Raw genomic sequence first — 17,233 nt, 5'->3', positions numbered from 1 at the left:
GGTTCGGTTGTCCCGGTTCAAACCGCCCCAAAGCCACGGCGACCTCCCGTCCCGCAGCCCCGTCGCGGCGGCGAGCGAGGCCTGGCAGGGCCCGGTCCCCCCCCCCCCCCCCCCGTGCCGCCCGCCGCCTCGCACATGAGCCTTAGTCACCGCCCGCAGCCGCCCGGCACGAGGGCTGCGCTCCTGGCCTCGGCGGCGGGTGGCAACGCGGCGGGAGGGGGGGCTGCACGCGGGCGTCCGGTCCACGTGCACGTGTGGATGGACAGGGACGCGGCTTCACCGCGGGCCGCGCGAGGTCTCCCTGGGGGAGGAGGGCACCGCGGGCCCCGAGATCCCCGCAAGCTGCCCTTCCCCACTTACCGGGCAAACAGGTTTCCCGAAATCTCAGCCCTCTTCCCCGGAAAAGCATTCCTCTCCCGGGAAAGCATTCCTCTCCCGGGAGCTGCGGTGACTCACGGCCGGCAAGCCCGGACCGCCAGCCGGGCCGGCGGGGGACGCGGGGATGCGGCGGCCGTGGTGGCCTCGCGGGGACACCTCAGCTCAGAGCCACCGCGTGCCCCGAGCCGCCACGTGCCCGGAGCTGCCGCGTGCCCGGAGCCACCGGGCTGCTTTCAGAGCTGGTTCTGCCCCGCGAGGCCGAGGCAGCCGGAGCGGCGGTGCATCGCCAGTGCCCTGCTCCGTGCTGCACCCGTGGCCTCGGCTCCGCGGGGCCGGGACAGGCTGCTGCTGCACCGGCCAGGAGCGGGGGCACGGCGGGGAAGGGGGCACGGAGCCGGGAAGCCCGGCGGGACGGGGCGCTGTGGCAGTGCGCGGCGATGCCCAGCGCTCCCGGCTGCCCGCGCGGGCGGGTCGATGGCGTTACGTAACGCGCAGGGCGGCTATTGATCACGCCGCGGCCGGCTGAGCCCCCCGCGCCCGGGGCCATCCCCCCGTTCCCGCGGGTGCCGGGAATGGCCACCCTTCCCCGTCCCATGGAAAAATCAATGAGCTAATTATGCCGCGCACCCGAGAGCGGCCGATACCGCCGCGTGCCCGGGCACCGAGCGAGGCGGAGACGCTCGGCCTCTGCGGCAGCCGACGGGGCACTGAGCACCCCCAAAACCGAGGGGCGACGAGCAGCTGCTGCACGGCTGCCGCCGAGGAGCCACGCGGCCGCACGGCGTGCAAAGCCCTGCGACCGCCGTGGCCCCAGCACGGCGAACGCCACCGAGCCCGGGGGGCCCCAAGGGCCTGCTCCAGCCCCCTGCAGACGGCCGCTCGGCGGGGTCACCGCAGCCCCCCGGGACCCCCCGGGGCCTGCCCCACGGCAGGACCGGCGCGGCGACGCGAGCCGGCTCGCCCCGGCCCCGCACGCCGACGGGAGGCAAACAGGGCTGCGCGGAGGGCAAACACACCAGTGCTGACAGGGCGCTGACATCAGCGGGCAAAGTCCCCCCCAGGCCGCCCCGGCCCCGTGCTGCCGCCGACCCCGGCCCCGCGCCATCCCCTCCCCTCCCGCCCGCGGACTTCGCCCACCCAGCCCCGGCTGCCCCGCCGCCGTCCCGTCACCCGGCCGCGGTGGGGCCGGCACGGTCCCACCAAGGACACCGGTGCCCGGCCGGCCTCATTGCACCGGCGAGGGCCGGCGCTGATGGACCGCGGTTGCGTGCAGAGCAGGGAGCCAGCGCGGCCCCGGGAGCGCCCGGCTCAGTGCTCGACCCGCGGCTGCTCCATCCCGTGGGCCGGGCGAGGGCCGGGAAGCAGGGTGGGAGCTGCGCCCCTGGCTCCGGTCCCGCTGCGCCTGCAGAGGGGCAGAGCAGGGAGCAGGGAACAGGGCTGTGCGGCAGCGGACAACATTCAGGGCTGTTTTCAGAGGAGCAGACGCCGGGGCCCTGCCGCGCCGCACGCACGGGGCCGCAGCAGCCCGCACAGGCCCGGCCAGACCCCGGTGCGTGCTCATGGGCCCGCGTCCCACCCCCCGCCCGTGCCCCCGCGCCGGCCAGGGCAGCAGCCGCCCGTGCCTGCGCCTCCGCCGCTATTTATAGCTCTTCTCCCGGAGCCGCCTGGGCCCGCTCCAGCGCATTCCCCGGCGAGGGGAGCGGGGGGCGGCGCGGCCTCTCCCCGGGGCGCCCGGCTCCGGCCCCGGCACGGGGTGCAGCGCATCCGCGGGGCAGCAGCGCCCGACCCGCCCCAGCCCCAGCCCCAGCCCCAGCCCCAGCCGCAGCCGCCTCCGAGTGCTGCCGAGCAGCTTTATTGCAACGCGGACATGCACGCTCCCGCGCCCCGTGGCCACCGCGGCCGTGCCTGTGCCCGTGCCCGTGGCCGTGCCCGTGGCTAGCAGCGGCTCAGGGGCCGGGCGGCGCCGGTGACCCAGAACCGCCCGCTGAGCACCTCGGAGCCGGCCCGCGTCTCCTGGCCCGGCTGCTGCCCGCCGGCGAAGAGCGTGAAGGCGCCGGGCTCCACGCGCCAGGGCCGCGCCCAGACGGCCCGCTGCGCCGCCGTCACCCCGAAGAGCAGCTTGGCCGCCCGGCCCGCCGGCAGGGCCACCCGGCGGAAGGCCACCAGCTGCCAGCGGGGCACCGGCACGGAGGGCTGCTCCCACCGCAGGTACAGCTGCACCACCTGCAAGCGGGGAGGGGGTCAGCGCCGCGGCCCCCACCACCCCGCAGGGACCCCGGCGCCCCGCGGCACCCACCTCCTCGCCGTCCCGCCGCCCCGTGTTCTCCACCACCACGGACACGGAGAGGTTGGCGCAGGCGGGCAGCGCCGCGGGGCTCAGCACCAGGTCCCGGTAGCCGAAGGTGGTGTAGGAGAGCCCGTAGCCGAAGGGGAAGAGCGGGGCCTCCGGCCCGTAGTAGCGGTACGTCCGCCCCGCCATGGTGTAGTTCTCCATCGGGGGCACCTGCGGGCAGCGGCCGGGCGGTGGGACGGGACGCGACGGGACGGGACGGGTGTCCCCGCGGCACCCCGGCCTCACCTGGTGCATGCCGGCGGGCCACGTGGCCGGGAGCCGGCCGGCCGGGTTGGCCCCCTCCTCGCCCAGCAGCACCCGGGCGAGGGCGAGGCCGGCCGCCTGCGCCGGGAAGAAGCAGGCCAGGATGGCGCCCACGCCGTCGTGCCCCCGCGCCCAGCTCACGTCCAGCGGCCCCGCGTTGAACAGCAGCAGCACCACGGGGCGCCCGGCGGCTGCGGGGACGCGGCCGTCACCGAGCGCCGCCCCCGCCCCCGCGCCCCGCGGGACCCCCGAGGCCCTACCGGCGCGCACGGCGTCCTGCAGCAGCTGCAGCTGGTGGCCGGGCAGGGACAGGTCCTCCCGGTCCCTCGCCTCCATCTCCACGTCGGTGCCTGCGGGGCCGAGCCGAGGGGCGGCCGTGAGCGGCGGGCGGCATCGCCGTCCCCGCCCCGCCGCCGTCCCACGTACCCGTGCCCAGGCACACCACCACCACGTCGGCTCCCCGCGCCGCCGCCTCCACCTCGGCCGGCGAGTAGCGCTGGCACCGCGGCTCGTCGCAGCCCGCCGCGAAGCTGACGTCGGCCGGCAGCGTCTGCAGCCCCCTCCTGCGCCAGGGCTCGGCGGCGTCACCCGGGGACCGGCCCCCGCCCTGCCCCGGCCCCGCCGCGGACGGCAGCGAGCCGGCCCGGGGGCACCGCGGCGCCGAGGGGGGCAGCGTCCCGCCTTACCGCGGCGTGTAAATGTACTGGGGCTCCGGGACGGGCGCGTAGTCCCCAAACAGCACCCGGGGGTTGTCGGCAAAGGGTCCCACCACCTGCAGGGCGCGGGGGGGCTGAGGACGAGCGGCGGCCGCCCCGGTGCCGTGGCGGGGGGGGCACCGGCATCGCGCCTGGCCCCGCGGCGCCCGGCGCTCACCGCGAGGCGTTGGCCGCGCAGGGTCTGCGCCCGCAGCGGCAGCGTGTCCCGCGCGTTCTTCAGCAGCACGAAGCTCTTGACGGCGGCCTCCAGCGCCAGGGCGCGGTGCGCGGGGCTCTGCACGGCGCTCAGCTCCAGGCCGCTGTAGGGGTTCATGGCCGGCGGGTCGAACTCCCCCAGCCGCAGGCGCGTGTAGAAGAGGGGCCGGACCCGGGCGCGCAGCGTCTGCAAGGACCGCCGGCGGCGAGGCCGCGGTCACGCTCGGCGCGGGGCGGCCGGGGGGGCGCGGACGGGAGCCCCGGCGCGGCGCCCCGCCGCTCACCTCCAGCGTGACGCTGCCGGCGGCCAGGGCCCGGGGGATGCGCATGAAGACGTTGTCCCGCAGGCCGTAGGAGAGCTCCAGGTTGCAGCCGGCGTTGAGCACGGCTGGGCCGGGAAGCGGCGAGCCGTCACCGCGCGGCCCCGCGGCCCCGCGGCCCCCCCGCCGGCCCCGCGCGCTCACCCGCCGCCGTCTCCTCGAAGCTGCGCGTGTAGTTGTGCGCCAGCATGACGGACTCCACGGCGCCCTCGTCGCTCACCACGTAGCCCTCGAAGCCCCACTCGCCCCGCAGGATGTCCGTCAGCAGCTCCTTGTTGGCGCAGGCAGGGACGCCGTTGATGCTGCCGGGGAGGAGGCACCGGCTGGGGGGCCGCGAGCGCAGAAGGGCCCCCCCGGGCCGCCCCGCCGCCAGCCCTGCCCGCTCCTACCTGTTGTAGCTGCACATGAAGCTGTAGGAGCCGGCGCGGGCGCAGGCCTGGAACTGGGGCAGGAAGGTGGTGCGCCAGTCGCGCTCCAGCACCTGCGAGCACCGAGGGTCAGCGCCGGGGACTCCCCCCGTCCCCCCCGGCATGCCCACGCTCACCTTGGCGTCGAAGCTGAGCCTGGAGACGGGGATGTTCTCGGGGCCCCCGTGCACGCTGAAGTGCTTGCAGCCGGCGCTGGCCTTGACGTAGCGCGGGTGCTGCCCCTGCAGCCCCCGCACGAAGCTGGCGCCCAGCTCGGCGGTGAGGAACGGGTCCTCCCCGTACGTCTCCTGGGGGGGCGCGGGGGGACGTGTCCGCGCCGCGGGGCCCCCCCGACGTGGGGGTGAACCCCCCCGCGGCCCCGGCGTCGTCCCGCGCTCCCCCGCGCTCCTGCCCCCGCCATCCGCCCGCTCCCCGTGGGGCTGCTGCCACCCTGAGGCTGCTCGGGGACGGTCCGGCGAGGCCTAATCCTGCCCCCGGCCCCGGGGAGCCCAGCGCCCTGCCCGGCCGCCCCCCGCCCCCCGCGCCCCACCTGGTTCCTGCCCCACAGCGGGTGCCGCATGATGTTCAGCACCGGGCTGAAGCAGCTGAGCCCCGTGTGGTCCCCGTAGCGGCCCGTGGCGACGAAGTGGTTGTGCTTGGCCCGCACTTCGGTGGCCGTGGCGTTGGCCACGCGGTAGACGAGCTCGGGGCTGCGGGGAGGGGAGCGTCGGAGAGCGATGGAGAGCCGGAGAGCCCCGTCCCGTCCCGTCCCGTCCCGTCCCGTCCCGTCCTGTCCTGCTCCGTCCCGTGCCATCCCATCTTGTCCCATCCCATCTCGTCCCGTCCCGTCCCGTCCTGTCTCATCCCATCCCATCTTGTCCCATCCCATCCCGCGTGCGCCAGCCGCCCGCCGCTTGGCCCCAGGGCTCCGAGCGCCGGCCCCCCCCGGGCCGGTACCTGAAGGAGGCGGCGAGCCCCAGGGCCTGGGGGAAGGCGGTGGCCCAGCCGGGGGCCTCGGCGTCGCCCCGCAGACACTCCGTGTTCCAGTTGTAGGGCCCGACGCCGAGGCGCGGGATGGGGGGCGCGGGGCCGTTGAGCAGGGCGCCCCCCCGCGCCACCTGCGGGGCACACACGCTGCACCGGGGCCGGGGGGGGGGGCCGGGGCCGGGGCCCGCCGCCCCCCCCGCCCGCACCTGCAGCACCAGCTCGTCGGGGGTGAGGCGGCCCACGAGGTCGTCGAGGCGGCGGTGCCAGGGCAGCGCCGGGTCCAGGAAGGGGAAGGGGAAGGGCGAGGGGTGGCCGCAGCCCAGCGCGGCGCCCAGCAGCAGCGCGGCGGCCCCCAGCCCCGCCATGGCCCCGCCGCCGCCCGACGGGACCGGACGGGACGGGACGGGACGGGACGGGACGGGACGGGACGCGACGCGATGCGGTGCGGTGCGATGCGCCGGGCGCAGCGCGGCTCCCTCGGCTCGGCTCGGCTCGGCCGCGGCCCTCCCCGCAGCCCCGGGGCGGCGCTCCGCGGCCGATGGGCGCAGCGCGGCGGGGCGGAGCGCGGCCCGGCCCGGCCCCGGCGCAGCCAAGCGGGGCCCGGGCTCGGGAAAGCGGCGGCTGCCGGCGGGGGAGCGTGTGCGGGGGGAGCCCCCGCGACGGCCCCGGTGTTTCGGAAGCTGCATTTCGGCGGGGAGAGGGGAGCTCGGCCCCGAGCAGCGCAGGCGGCACCCGGGCGGGAGAGGCTGCGGTGGCCCCCAGCGCGCACCGGGAGGCCCAGCTGCTCCCCAGGGAGGGGGGCCCTGCCCGGCGCTGGCCCCCAGGGCAAAGGCAGAGCAGCCTCCAGCTGCTCCGGGGCTGCACGCCTCGCGCCAGCAAAGCCCGTCTGACTTTCCTCCCTCTGGCAAAGCACCCACCCAAGTCAGTGGGTCAGTCTGTGTTTAAATTCCTCCGGATCTGGAGAGAAATATTTGATTCAAGCGCCCTATAAATCAGCGCTCGGCCCAGCTGGCAGATTTACACTGTGGGGTTATTAATGAGCATGGGGTTATTAGTGAACACACCATGGGGATAATGCACGATTTCAAACAGGTGAGGGCCGGGGAGCAGGAAGCAAGGCCGGGGTGCCACGACTCGCTGCAGGCCCAGTCACGCCTGCCCTGCCGGGCCACGCAGCCGAGCGCCGGGCACCCTGTCCTGCCGTGCTCGCTGGGAACGCCGCGGAGGGCACTCCATCCCTTCAGGGGAGCTCTTCTCCTGCGGCACCCGGGCTCGCTGCTTTGGGCCCAGGGCTTTTCCTCCAGGTGCCGGAGCACCCAGCACAGCGCCCGGCCCTGGAGAGGGAAGAGACCGCCAAGCGCAGGACTCGGAGCACCCTGGCCTGGATGGCTCCTCCAGCCAGCAGTGATCAGAGAGAAACACAAACAGCCTCATCGGGATACTGAAATCCGGTCTGAGAGTCACAGGAAACCTTCCAGCCCCTCTGAAAGGAGCACTTCCCCCGTGGAATGGGCAGTTGGACGGATAGAAGGAAGGGAAGGAAGGCAGCAAGGAAGCCGTACTGCACGCACCAGATATCCGTCTCCAGCCCCGGAGCTGTGCCCCGTGGATGCCCAGCCCAGGGACGCGCAGGCGGCTGGCCCGGCAGAGCGGCCTTCAGCCTCCGTGGGCGAGCGCTGCTGTGCGCGGCCGGAGCGAGCCGCTGGCTCCCTGGTCCCGCGCGACCGCTGGCGGCTGTCCCATGCCGGGCTGCCGCCTCCTGGTGACCCGGGGATTTGCTGTCCCTCATTTAAGCACCGTCCCGTCTTTTTCAAAATGTCAATGCAATAAATAGCTGCAAAGTATGGAAACCGGTGCCTGGTCCAGAAAGCCATCGATTTGAACCAAGTATTTCCTGCTACATGGGGATAAAATACGAGCCCCAGACCTGGAAAAAGAAACAAGGAATGTCTGTTTGGGGAATTAGGTCATGTGTAGTCAATGTATATTTTATTAATTCTGGCTCATTTTCAGCCAAGGGAGCCACTGGAAAGTGAGCCATAATAATGATTAATTGATTCCCTACTAAAGAAAATATATTCCTTCCTGGAGGCTGCACGTATCTTCAGAGCAAGTCTCTCATATTGCACTAGGTGTTGGGAAAAAAGCACCAGCCGCAGCGCGCCCCACCTTGCTGCGTCCCGCCGTGCTGGCGGGGAAGGGGCTCTCGGCTCCTTAGGGCACCGCTAATCCCCGTAGTGTCACCCGCAGCCAGTCCTGCCTGGGGGCTGCACGCCCTGGCCCCCCGGAGCACAAGCCAATCTGTCTCACTTAAGGGCAACTCACTGGTAAACTGTGCTGCGGAAGCGCACAGGCAGCTCTCCACCACAGCAAATCTCAGGAACGCCGGCACAGGGAGGCAGCTCTAAGCAAGGGGCTTCTGAAACCTCCGGTCTTCTCCCTGTTTCAGGTGCTCCCTGGAGGTGGCAGAGGGCTGCTGTTCCTGCAATACAAAACCTGCCCAACTCTGGCCGGGATCTCAAATCCCCTTGATCAACGGAGAGATTTGTGGTGCCCGCAGTGGTTTGCTTGAGAAGCTCCACTATGGCTTTTTCCGTAAGACCAGTGTAAAACCCGCACACATTATAGAGAAGACCTGCTAATCTGGTGCATCCCCAGGCTTGCAGGATGCATGCCCGGCACTGCAGCGACCTGCGGCTTCAAAGCTCGGTGAAAATTCCTTATCCAAAAAAGAGACAGACATTACTGGTCACTGGCAATTCTGATGACTTGAGACTCTCTGCGTTAAGTCTGGGATAAACATGGAGCTCTCAGGATAGCTCCTTGCTGCTCCGAGACAGCTGTCAGGGATCCGCGCAGGAACAGAGCCCGACCTGGGGATTCCAGCGTCAGAGATCCAGAGGCCTTTCCGGCCCACGGAAGAAACGCAGCCGCCTCCGGGGCTGGGCAGGGCAGAGCTCTGCGCAAGGGCCCTCACTAAACCTGCTCCATGGAGGCACTTGCCAACCCCGGATCTGGGAAGAAGGGGAGGCAGGTTTCTCCCTCGGCTGTGCCTCAGCGAGGAGGCCACAGCCACTAACAAGCACGCGCTGAGCCGGGGGCTGCTTGCCCGTTTATGGAGCACATAACCCCCCCCGGCATCTCCCATTATTAATGGCACACTGAGCATGTATCACCACACAGGGGAAGGAAGCACAGCCCGTCCACACAGGCATGCTCGGGAATTTAACTTTCTTTAATGAGCAGGCCCTTTCTTTAGCAATTTCCCTTTCGGTGAAAATTATTCATCTGGCAAAAATTTAATTTAACATCACCAGGGGCTGGAGGAGCTTCTGCAAAGGCCGTCAGGTGTTTGCGGGTCCTGTTTGAAGCCAGGGCATTGATGGATCCTGACTTTGTTTGGAAGAGAGACCCCGGTACCGCCACGAGGAGCGTGAGCCACGTCACCAGCACGTGTCCAGCCCTCATGCCTCGTGGCCCCTCTTCCTCGCAGCACAGTCATGGCTAGTCCCTCGCAGACATCCAGGAAATCTAACGTTAAAGGGAAAAAAAACACATAAAAGCAAGGTGCACAGCAGTCATCGCTGCACTGAATTAACCAGTCTCAGCCTACCCAGAGTAGAGCCGGCTGCACCCTGTGCTTCGGGTGATGGCCACGCTTGGCCACACAGAGGAGCCCCGCGGGCCGCGCAGACCGCGCGCGCCGGACCGGACCGGATTGAACCGAACCGGACCGGACCGGACCGAACGCCCACGCAGCCCCGCGCCGCCGGCCGCGTGCCCCGGGCTCCCCCAGGCGGCGCGCAGGCGCGTTGCAGCCCCACCCAGCCCAGAGCCTGCCGGGAGCCGTAGTGGGCCACCCCCCGCGGCATGCCGGGAAATGTAGGCGCTCGCAGTCACGTGGGACAGATGACAGCCGAACCCCCCCCCCCGGGAGCGGTGACAACGCGATGCAGGGCGGCGCGCGTGGCCTTGTGGGACACGTAGTTCGGCGGCGCCGCGCTGCTGGCGGCGGCGGGCGGCGCGCGGACTCCAAGTCCCGTCGCGCCCCGCGCGGCGCGCTCGGGGCTGCGGCGGGGCGAGGCGGTGCGGCAGGCGGCCGGGCCGGGCCGGGCGACGCAGCGGGCCGGGCAGGATGTCGCGCCAGGCCGGCCGCGGCACCGAGAGCAAGAAAATGGTAACGGCGGGGCCGCGGCGCCCGAGGGGCCGCGATCGGGGCCCCGATCGGGGATCCCTGCGCCGCCCCGGGGGGGTTAGGCCGCGGCGCCTCGTGAGGGCAGGCCGGGCGCTCCGGCGTGACAGGCCGCGGGGCCCCGTGTGCGGGCGATCGCGGGCCGCAAGCCCCCGTCGGCCGTGCCGCGGCGCTGAGCGCCCGGGGGAGGCGGCTCGGGCCGCTCCGGAGGGGGCTGCGCTCGGTTAACACACCTCCGTCCCCGGGGGGGCCCTGCCGCGCACCTCGCTGCTCCGACAGCGCCGCGATCCTCCCGAGCTGCGCCGGTAGCGCCTCCCTGCCGTCCTGGGTGTGTCCCCCCGCCGGCCCGTGGGCCCGCAGCGCGGCAGCGGTGCTGTGTGGCCGTTACCGCAGCAGCTCAGGACAATGCTGCAGCCTTTGGGTGGGTTTAGCCTAAATACCCGGGATCTGTGATGGGTCTTAAAGCGAGCACCTGCCCCGTACGCGGCGAGGCGGGGAGCTGCAGAGAGCTGGAAGGTTGGCTTCGGAATACCTCTGTTTATGGAAACGCCACACACAGTCCAAAAGCACAAGCTTTCCTTGCGTCTCTGTGTTTCGTTACCTCTAACCCTATTCCGTGTTGTCAGTCCAGCTGTACTGAGAAGTGCAAAAGCGGCAAAGAGCAAAGCTGAAGAGCGCAGGTCTAGTTCTAGGTCAGAAGAAATGAAATCAATTCATTTTTGGTGCAATGTCAATATTGAAATTGTGAATTGAAAATAAAATGGTCTTTCCTCCCTCTTTGGCCGTTTCTACATAAAGATGTCCAAGGCAGCTCCTGGGACGTGCCAGTGCGTCCAGGTGCTCGCTGGCTGGTTCAGACTCCCCAGCAGCTGGACAGCAACGCGCTGCTGCCCTCCCTCCTCGCCAAAACTGATCCTCTTCCAGTGTGGACAATGAGTTTTGTTTAAGGCGTTGGTGTTATTTAATTGGCTTTCAGGCATTTTTATGGCCACAACATGACAATATGGTGTTGAGACTATACACTAAACTGGAATGCAAAAAGTAAAACTAATGGAAAGGCTTTAGGCACTTTAATTCCATTAGGCTGGCTGAAAATGAAGATTTGATTTACAGAAATGAGTTCTGAACTTTTCTTTGTTATAACAATTCAAAGTTACCTAAACAGCAGCTTGCAGGCAATAACTATGGTCCCTGTGGGGTTTCTTGCACACTTTCAGACTGGTAACAGTAGGTGAAAGCTTCATGGTTTGATACAGGAACTGACAACATTGTGGACTGGTAACGGCTGGATTTTCTCCATCCATGTACCCCCGACTCTCTCCCGCTGCCAGGCACTATCTCTACTAAAATTACTTAAATCCTTAAAAATAGCATAACCTTTGTTGCATGTCTGTTAAATTCTCTGCCAAATGTCTGACTCTGCTAGTTGAGTTAAAAGAGACTTCCACCTTGTCATTCTTGAGTAATGTAAATTTAAACAAGCTTTATCTTTTCAAGATGAAAGTAGAATTGTAAGTACTAAACATAAAGAGTATGTGTCAATTCTTTAGATCTAAAATTAAGCAAAAGTAGCCGGGAGCCTGACTGGTTCTTTTCATATGCCTAAAGTCTCTTGGTAGCTAATCGCTGTTGACCTCATGAATTACAATGACAAGATGGAATTCCTGGTATCTTCTAACAAACCTAATTCCTATTTGTTGAATGTTGCAGTTTGGGAGTGACTCCTTCTTGTGTTTGTCTTGGCTTTGTGTAAACTTGTTCAGAATGAAGCGTGATTAGTGTTGTCACTTAACTCTGATGTTGTCTCTTTTCCCTTCCTTTCTGCCTGCCTGCTGCTTTCATTCTGTAGTATTGGTATTTGCCATTCATTTCACCTTCTGCATCTATGCATCTCATGGTAGGTGTTAGGCTTTTAATCTGAGATTAGACTTTCTGTAATGTTTCTAATTGCTAAAACTGAAAGCAGAAGTAAAAACCGCATTAAAATGGCTTCTTTACCCCTGAACACACTTACTTCAGGTACTATGTAAAGCTAAAAACTATTGTAGCTTTTTGTTTTGCTGCATGTTAATGACCATGTAAGCACTGGTCTGATTTAAGGACTTCCAAGAAAATGCTAACTGAGACATACTTGCTTCAGATTCAGGAATTGTTACGGTAGCGGCTGTGAGAAGAGGCAGGTTCCTTCATATCCTCTGCAAATGTGGCAACTGTGTAAAGGAAGGGCAAGTAATTTTGAGCCTAGCCAGGCACAGAAAGTGGGTGTGTACAGTACAAATCTGCTGGTGTACTCAGTCCTGACCTGAAGCAGTCCTTGCTGTTCCTGTTCTAGGTCTGATAAGCTGATTTGAGCTTATTGTGGTAATTTGCGTGGCTAGATAACTTTCTAAGGATCAGATTAGTATCACTTTTCCATGGTAGAAGAATATATTAAATCTATGAATGGATAAGCATTTTTTTGTCCTGTTGGAAGGAACTATAAATGGAACTTAACAGATGTCACCCATTTGCAGTGTATTTATGAAACACAGGCTACAGAAAGCAGTTTGAGCTGTAGGCCCATTCACCTCTAGGGCATTGGTTGAAATAAATTCAAGTCCCTGGCAACTGCAAGTTGTTGCCATCAGGAATTATTCAATAGCGTACGTGAAATGACTTGCAGGTGTCATTCCAGTTCTCTTGGGAAGTGCTGGTTATGGCAGAGAGACACTAATTGGCAGCTCAGCAGAGGAGCTAAGAATGGCTGCACAGTGTGAACAGCCTTCTAGCTGGCCTCTTCAGGTCAGATTTGGTACATGTTAATGGGAAGTGCTGTGTGTATGGAGAGAGGGAGGGAACGAAACTACTCGGTTGTTCCTAAGCAAAGGAGGTGTTCTTTTTCAAATGAGGTTGAAGTTGCCTTGCCAAAATGTGAACTGGGATCTCTGCTTGTTAAGCAGCAAATTCCTTTGAGGCACCAGCTTTCTGTTCCCCCTTTCCAGGCCAGCTGAAGCAGCGCTGGACACAGACACAGGAGTGCTCAGTCAGGGTTTTTTTTTTTTTTGGCTTGTGCTAAATTGCTTTTGCCTCTGTCTAGAACTCGGAGCTCTTCACACTGACATACGGAGCTCTGGTCACCCAGCTGTGCAAGGACTACGAGAATGACGAGGACGTCAACAAGCAGCTTGACAAAATGTGAGTAGATCTGCTGCAGTGGAGCCCTGTAGGAACTCAAGTTCACAGTAGGCACATCTATCTGTTCTGCTGTCTTTTAGCTGCTCTGAGAACAAACTTGCAGACTGAGTTTTATTTAATGTTGATATTTCCCAGAATTATTATTTTTCCCCAGTATCTTCTTGCATAAATGTTGATTGTCTTTCTAAAACTGCACAGTTCTGATTCTGTAGCTTGTTGCTCTTTGGTACATTGACAGGGGTTACAACATAGGCGTTCGGCTGATAGAAGACTTTCTGGCCCGGTCCAATGTGGGAAGATGCCATGATTTCCGTGAAACTGCAGATGTTATTGCAAAGGTAATTGTCAAAGCCCAGCTTTGCCAGGTTGTTAGTGCTGGTTATATTTGTTTGAGTGGCATAGCCAGTGTGTGGGGGCTACTGTATGTTCTCACGTAGGAGTTTAAATAGGCTTTTAATACAGAGTGAGATGAACTGTGAGAAATGTATTCTAAATTATATTTGGTAGTTAATAGCTGAGTTTAACTAACTACTTCGGAGTCAGTTTGAACCTCATCTGGAGTTCCTCAAATATCCAGAACCTAATGAAATCTAATTTCAGTGATGTCTGTGGACACCTTTCCTTGAGGAGGACCCTCTGTATCTCTTGGCTTTGCTTGTGAGGAAAGAGTATTTGCTACTCACAGGGCTGTTCTGAGATTTTGAAAAAAAAAGAGAGAGAGAATTAGGCCCCTGAGTTTTGCTGACTGGTGGGAATTGGGAGAAAGGAATGGTGTTTTCAAAACCCTTTAGCAATTTTTTTGACAAAGATCAAAGTAATACTGTGACTTCATGGGTCATGTTCTTGTTCACACTCTGTTTAACATAACAGATAGCATTTAAAATGTATTTGGGCATCACTCCAAGCATCACCAACTGGAGTCCTGGAGGTGATGAGTTCTCCCTGATTTTGGAAAATAACCCCTTGGTGGACTTCGTCGAGCTCCCTGACAACCACTCCTCTCTCATCTATTCCAACTTGCTGTGTGGAGTGCTGCGAGGTGCCCTGGAAATGGTAAGCGAGCATCTCTCTTCTGTTGAGACAGAGAGGTCATAGAAATCTTGACTGTGAAGTGAAGATACATACATGAGTAACCAAGATATCAGCAGATACTTCAGTGTCTGGTCTGTGTTTGTGACTGCTGGGTTTGTTTTGGACTTGAAATTCATAGCAAGGAAAGAGCAGAAATGGAGGTGTGCTTCGTTGCTGTCGCGTATGGCAGCTGTGACTCCCAGAGGTTCTGACAAAGCCCCATCATCTTATGACCCCAAGTACAAGCACTAGTATCTCCTTGGATTTTTGTGAAGTTTCAAAAAAACCTCACTTTGTAACTGCTGTGAATCCTAGCTGGGAATTTGCTGGCGCAAGAGGAAAGCTGTGTCCTGAATTTAGGAGTCTCTATAGCCTTGATAGTCTTGCTGAGCTGAAGTTTTTGAGGAATATACACAGAGCAGCGGGCCACGTAGCCCTGAGCGATAGGGTTAATGGGGGTCATTGAAGGAAGTCCCAGTTAGGCCATAGGAGGTATGTTGTCTAGGCAGGATGCCCACTGTGCCATAAGCAACCAAAGGCCACAATGTACAGGGAAGATGTGATCTTGAAAACTAATTAGGGCTTTCCTAGAGCTCTGCATTGCATGTCAAGTCCTCTGAGTCCTTAAGCTGGTGGTTCATGATCAGACGGTTTCTAGGGAAGCTACTATTATAATGGAGGTAACAGCTCTTTCCTCTTCCATCACCTAGGTTCAGATGGCTGTGGATGTAAAATTTGTGCAGGACACACTGAAAGGGGACAGCGTCACAGAAATAAGAATGAAGTTCATCAGGCGGATTGAAGACAATCTCCCAGCTGGTGAAGAGTGAATTGCAACCCAGTCTCCCTTTGGGACTGGAGGGGACCAGCTGGCTGTGGCTGTTAGCTTTCATCACAGATCTATAGGGATATAGTGTGCTTTTATCACAGATCTGTAGGGATATAGTGCCCCTGTACATTCAGATTGACTCACTGACTGTTTAAGATGTTATATTCTTCTACTGTTTCTTCCATAGAAGACAATTGTCTGGTTGCTGTTTATTTCACAGGTTCATTCTGAAGCATTTTCATAAGGTGATGTCTTTTTTCATATCCCCCTGGGGACTCTTTCTACGCTGTTTCTAATGGTGATATTTGGTTGTGTGAGAACTGCTCAAACTCTAAAAGAGCTTCAGTCTGTTCAAATCTGAATCCAAGTTTTATAACCAGAACTGGAGATCAAGATATGAGTGCCCACTGAGTTTGTTAAATGCTGTTCTTAAAAAGAGATTGCTAAAATGCACTCTGGCATAAGCGCATAGTATTTCTGTAAACCAAACTGGCTTCCTGTTATTGATTCTGAAGTTACTAGTAAAATGCAGACTTGATCCTAAGGGGTGATTTGGCAGAGCTGTTTCAGTGCTTGGCGTCCTGTCAGGGAGGTGCCTTCTCTCAGAGGCAATGGCATCACAGCGCTGGCAGACTCAGGAGGTCTGTGCTGCCTGGGCCTTTCTGCCCCTTTCTCTTCCCCCAGAAGTGTTCTTGAAAGCAGACTCAGCAATACCGTTCTCTAACGGGATGTTGTTTGTGTGTTGGTCTCTTCATTCTCCTCTTGGAAGGGGAGGGCCAGTAAATTGTATGGGAAAAGCACTGAATATTTTAAATGGAGAAATGAAACTAGTGGCTGAAATGCCTTTGGAGCTCTGCAGTGTGTGCAGCCTTGGGCCTGTTCGGTGGGTTGACAGAACTAGAAAGTGGAACTCAGAATAACAGTTGGGAAGTGTTAAATGCATTTCAGCAAATAGAGTCTATTCTCCTCTTAAATACTGCACAGTGTGAAGGGGATGCCAGGGTATAGTCTCACATACGTGTTTAGGCTAAACCACAATGTTCCATATTTGAATTGGCAAGATACAGCAGTCTGTAATACCTGCTGTTGTGCAGAGTCACTAAATACACAAAGTAATGTTATATCTCAGAACCCAAGAAACTGGAAAATCCTCTTCTTTTGCCACCCTATTCAGCCAGAAACTGCAGTCAGACATTTAATTCTCTAATTACTTTACATAGCATGAAGGCACAAATCCACAGGCATAACTAGGAGCCTGAAGTCTGTAGCACCCATTGACTTCCCTTGACAGGTGCTAGTGGCTTGAATGTCTTTGTAGGTTTATGCCTGAGTGTAAGGTGTGAGAGAGAAAGCTGCCGTTTGTGCCATGTGTCGGTGGGAGTAAGGCTATAGATCTCTTGCATTTCTCTAAAGTGAAATACCCACTCCTAAGTTCCTTCTTTGTTGTACTTGATAAGTCCCAAAGAATTCACACTGCTTTAGGCCACCCTGAGCCTGCATTTGGGGCTAACACTGTCCCTCTTCCTTGGAGGGGGTAGGCTGAGGTGATTAACTGAACTCTGCAGTCTAAGCCCATTTTGCTAGGGGAGTTACAACTAGGTTGTGAAAGGCTTGAAATGAACCTCTGAGCTGTGACCATTCTCATTAGTCCACCTGCTAGTAATTTAGGTTTGTCAGGGAATCCAGGTTATTTTCTTGAATCATCTGGACTCTGGATGGCTCAGCCAGTCCCCTTTTTGCCCAAATGAATCGCTTTAGGCTGTGTGTTTGGATGCCCCCATGTGATCTGTTTGTCCTGTAAAGGGGCAGTGAGTCACTTTAAAAGCGGTCAGAGAATTACATGAAGAAACAGCTGTGGCTGATGTGTTTTGGAGGTGTAGGTGCTGCGTGGTCATGTTGCAGAGGTGCAAAAAGATCAGTTGTTTCTCATCATTGATCATTATAAGTCATTTTAAGGATGCATTTTAAAAGCAATTACATTAAAAGAAATCCCAGTGTCAACTCTTTGGTTTCCTTTTTTTGTGAAGCCTGTTGTAGGAGGAGCCCTGTGGGTTTGCTTCACTGCCTTGGGCTGGCAGGGTGATGGGAGTGCAGCACAAAGAATGTCTGGCTGCTGGCTTGTGTGAAAGCGGTTAACTGAGCTGCTTGAAGGAAACCTGCCCAATATTCAGCGCACGGAGGGATTGTGGCTGAAGGGAGTGGCATACAGGGGCTGATCTGGAGCGCTGGGAAACCAGACAGTCAGTGTTTGCTTGTTTGAGTACCGGACTTTTTCTGCCCCCTGAATATCCTTGCATGTACATTAGCAGAGACTCACCAACATCAGCCTAAGGCAGTCTTTTGCAGGTCTGAGCTAAGAAAATGCTAT

At 60.6% G+C, this 17,233-nt stretch overlaps 2 protein-coding genes and 1 long non-coding RNA gene across 3 annotated transcripts; 1 reads left to right on the top strand and 2 right to left on the bottom strand.

Annotated features, from left to right (window-relative positions):
- Window positions 1–2,208: 2,208 nt before the first annotated feature.
- Window positions 2,209–6,103, bottom strand: LOC112985776 (uncharacterized). Its single transcript, XM_064525255.1, has 14 exons — window positions 5,806–6,103; window positions 5,570–5,730; window positions 5,163–5,322; window positions 4,750–4,920; window positions 4,595–4,686; window positions 4,350–4,507; window positions 4,170–4,273; window positions 3,848–4,072; window positions 3,661–3,746; window positions 3,401–3,537; window positions 3,235–3,324; window positions 2,957–3,165; window positions 2,675–2,881; window positions 2,209–2,601 (listed from the first exon to the last, which is right to left on the bottom strand). Exons 1-14 carry the CDS (start codon window positions 5,962–5,964, stop codon window positions 2,314–2,316), a joined length of 2,247 nt encoding a protein of 748 aa, XP_064381325.1. The 5' UTR covers window positions 5,965–6,103; the 3' UTR covers window positions 2,209–2,313.
- A 2,713-nt stretch (window positions 6,104–8,816) lies between these two features.
- Window positions 8,817–9,446, bottom strand: LOC112985765 (uncharacterized). Its single transcript, XR_003259826.2, has 2 exons — window positions 9,213–9,446; window positions 8,817–9,130 (listed from the first exon to the last, which is right to left on the bottom strand). It is a non-coding gene; the product is annotated as an uncharacterized LOC112985765 (long non-coding RNA).
- Window positions 9,447–9,622: 176 nt separating this feature from the next.
- TRAPPC3 (trafficking protein particle complex subunit 3) lies at window positions 9,623–16,866 on the top strand. Its single transcript, XM_064525261.1, has 5 exons — window positions 9,623–9,776; window positions 12,868–12,965; window positions 13,204–13,303; window positions 13,836–14,018; window positions 14,747–16,866. Exons 1-5 carry the CDS (start codon window positions 9,735–9,737, stop codon window positions 14,864–14,866), a joined length of 543 nt encoding a protein of 180 aa, XP_064381331.1. The 5' UTR covers window positions 9,623–9,734; the 3' UTR covers window positions 14,867–16,866.
- Window positions 16,867–17,233: the final 367 nt, after the last annotated feature.

This window comes from Dromaius novaehollandiae, chromosome 23, assembly GCF_036370855.1.
Source record: "Dromaius novaehollandiae isolate bDroNov1 chromosome 23, bDroNov1.hap1, whole genome shotgun sequence".
NCBI lineage: Eukaryota > Metazoa > Chordata > Aves > Casuariiformes > Dromaiidae > Dromaius > Dromaius novaehollandiae.
Note: the sequence above shows the minus strand (reverse complement) of the source record. Positions and strands in the feature narration are given on the sequence as shown.

Coding starts and splice junctions, on each gene's coding strand:
- LOC112985776 (XM_064525255.1), bottom strand. CDS start 5,964: ATGGCGGGGCTGGGGGCCGCCGCGCTGCTGCTGGGCGCCGCGCTGGGC. Junction 4,921..5,162: donor CGCTGTGGGGCAGGAACCAG/GTGGGGCGCGGG, acceptor GCGCCCCCCCAG/GAGACGTACGGGGAGGACCC. Junction 3,747..3,847: donor TGCGCGGCCAACGCCTCGCG/GTGAGCGCCGGG, acceptor CGCGCCCTGCAG/GTGGTGGGACCCTTTGCCGA.
- TRAPPC3 (XM_064525261.1), top strand. CDS start 9,735: ATGTCGCGCCAGGCCGGCCGCGGCACCGAGAGCAAGAAAATG. Junction 13,304..13,835: donor CTGCAGATGTTATTGCAAAG/GTAATTGTCAAA, acceptor TTAACATAACAG/ATAGCATTTAAAATGTATTT. Junction 14,019..14,746: donor TGCGAGGTGCCCTGGAAATG/GTAAGCGAGCAT, acceptor TCCATCACCTAG/GTTCAGATGGCTGTGGATGT.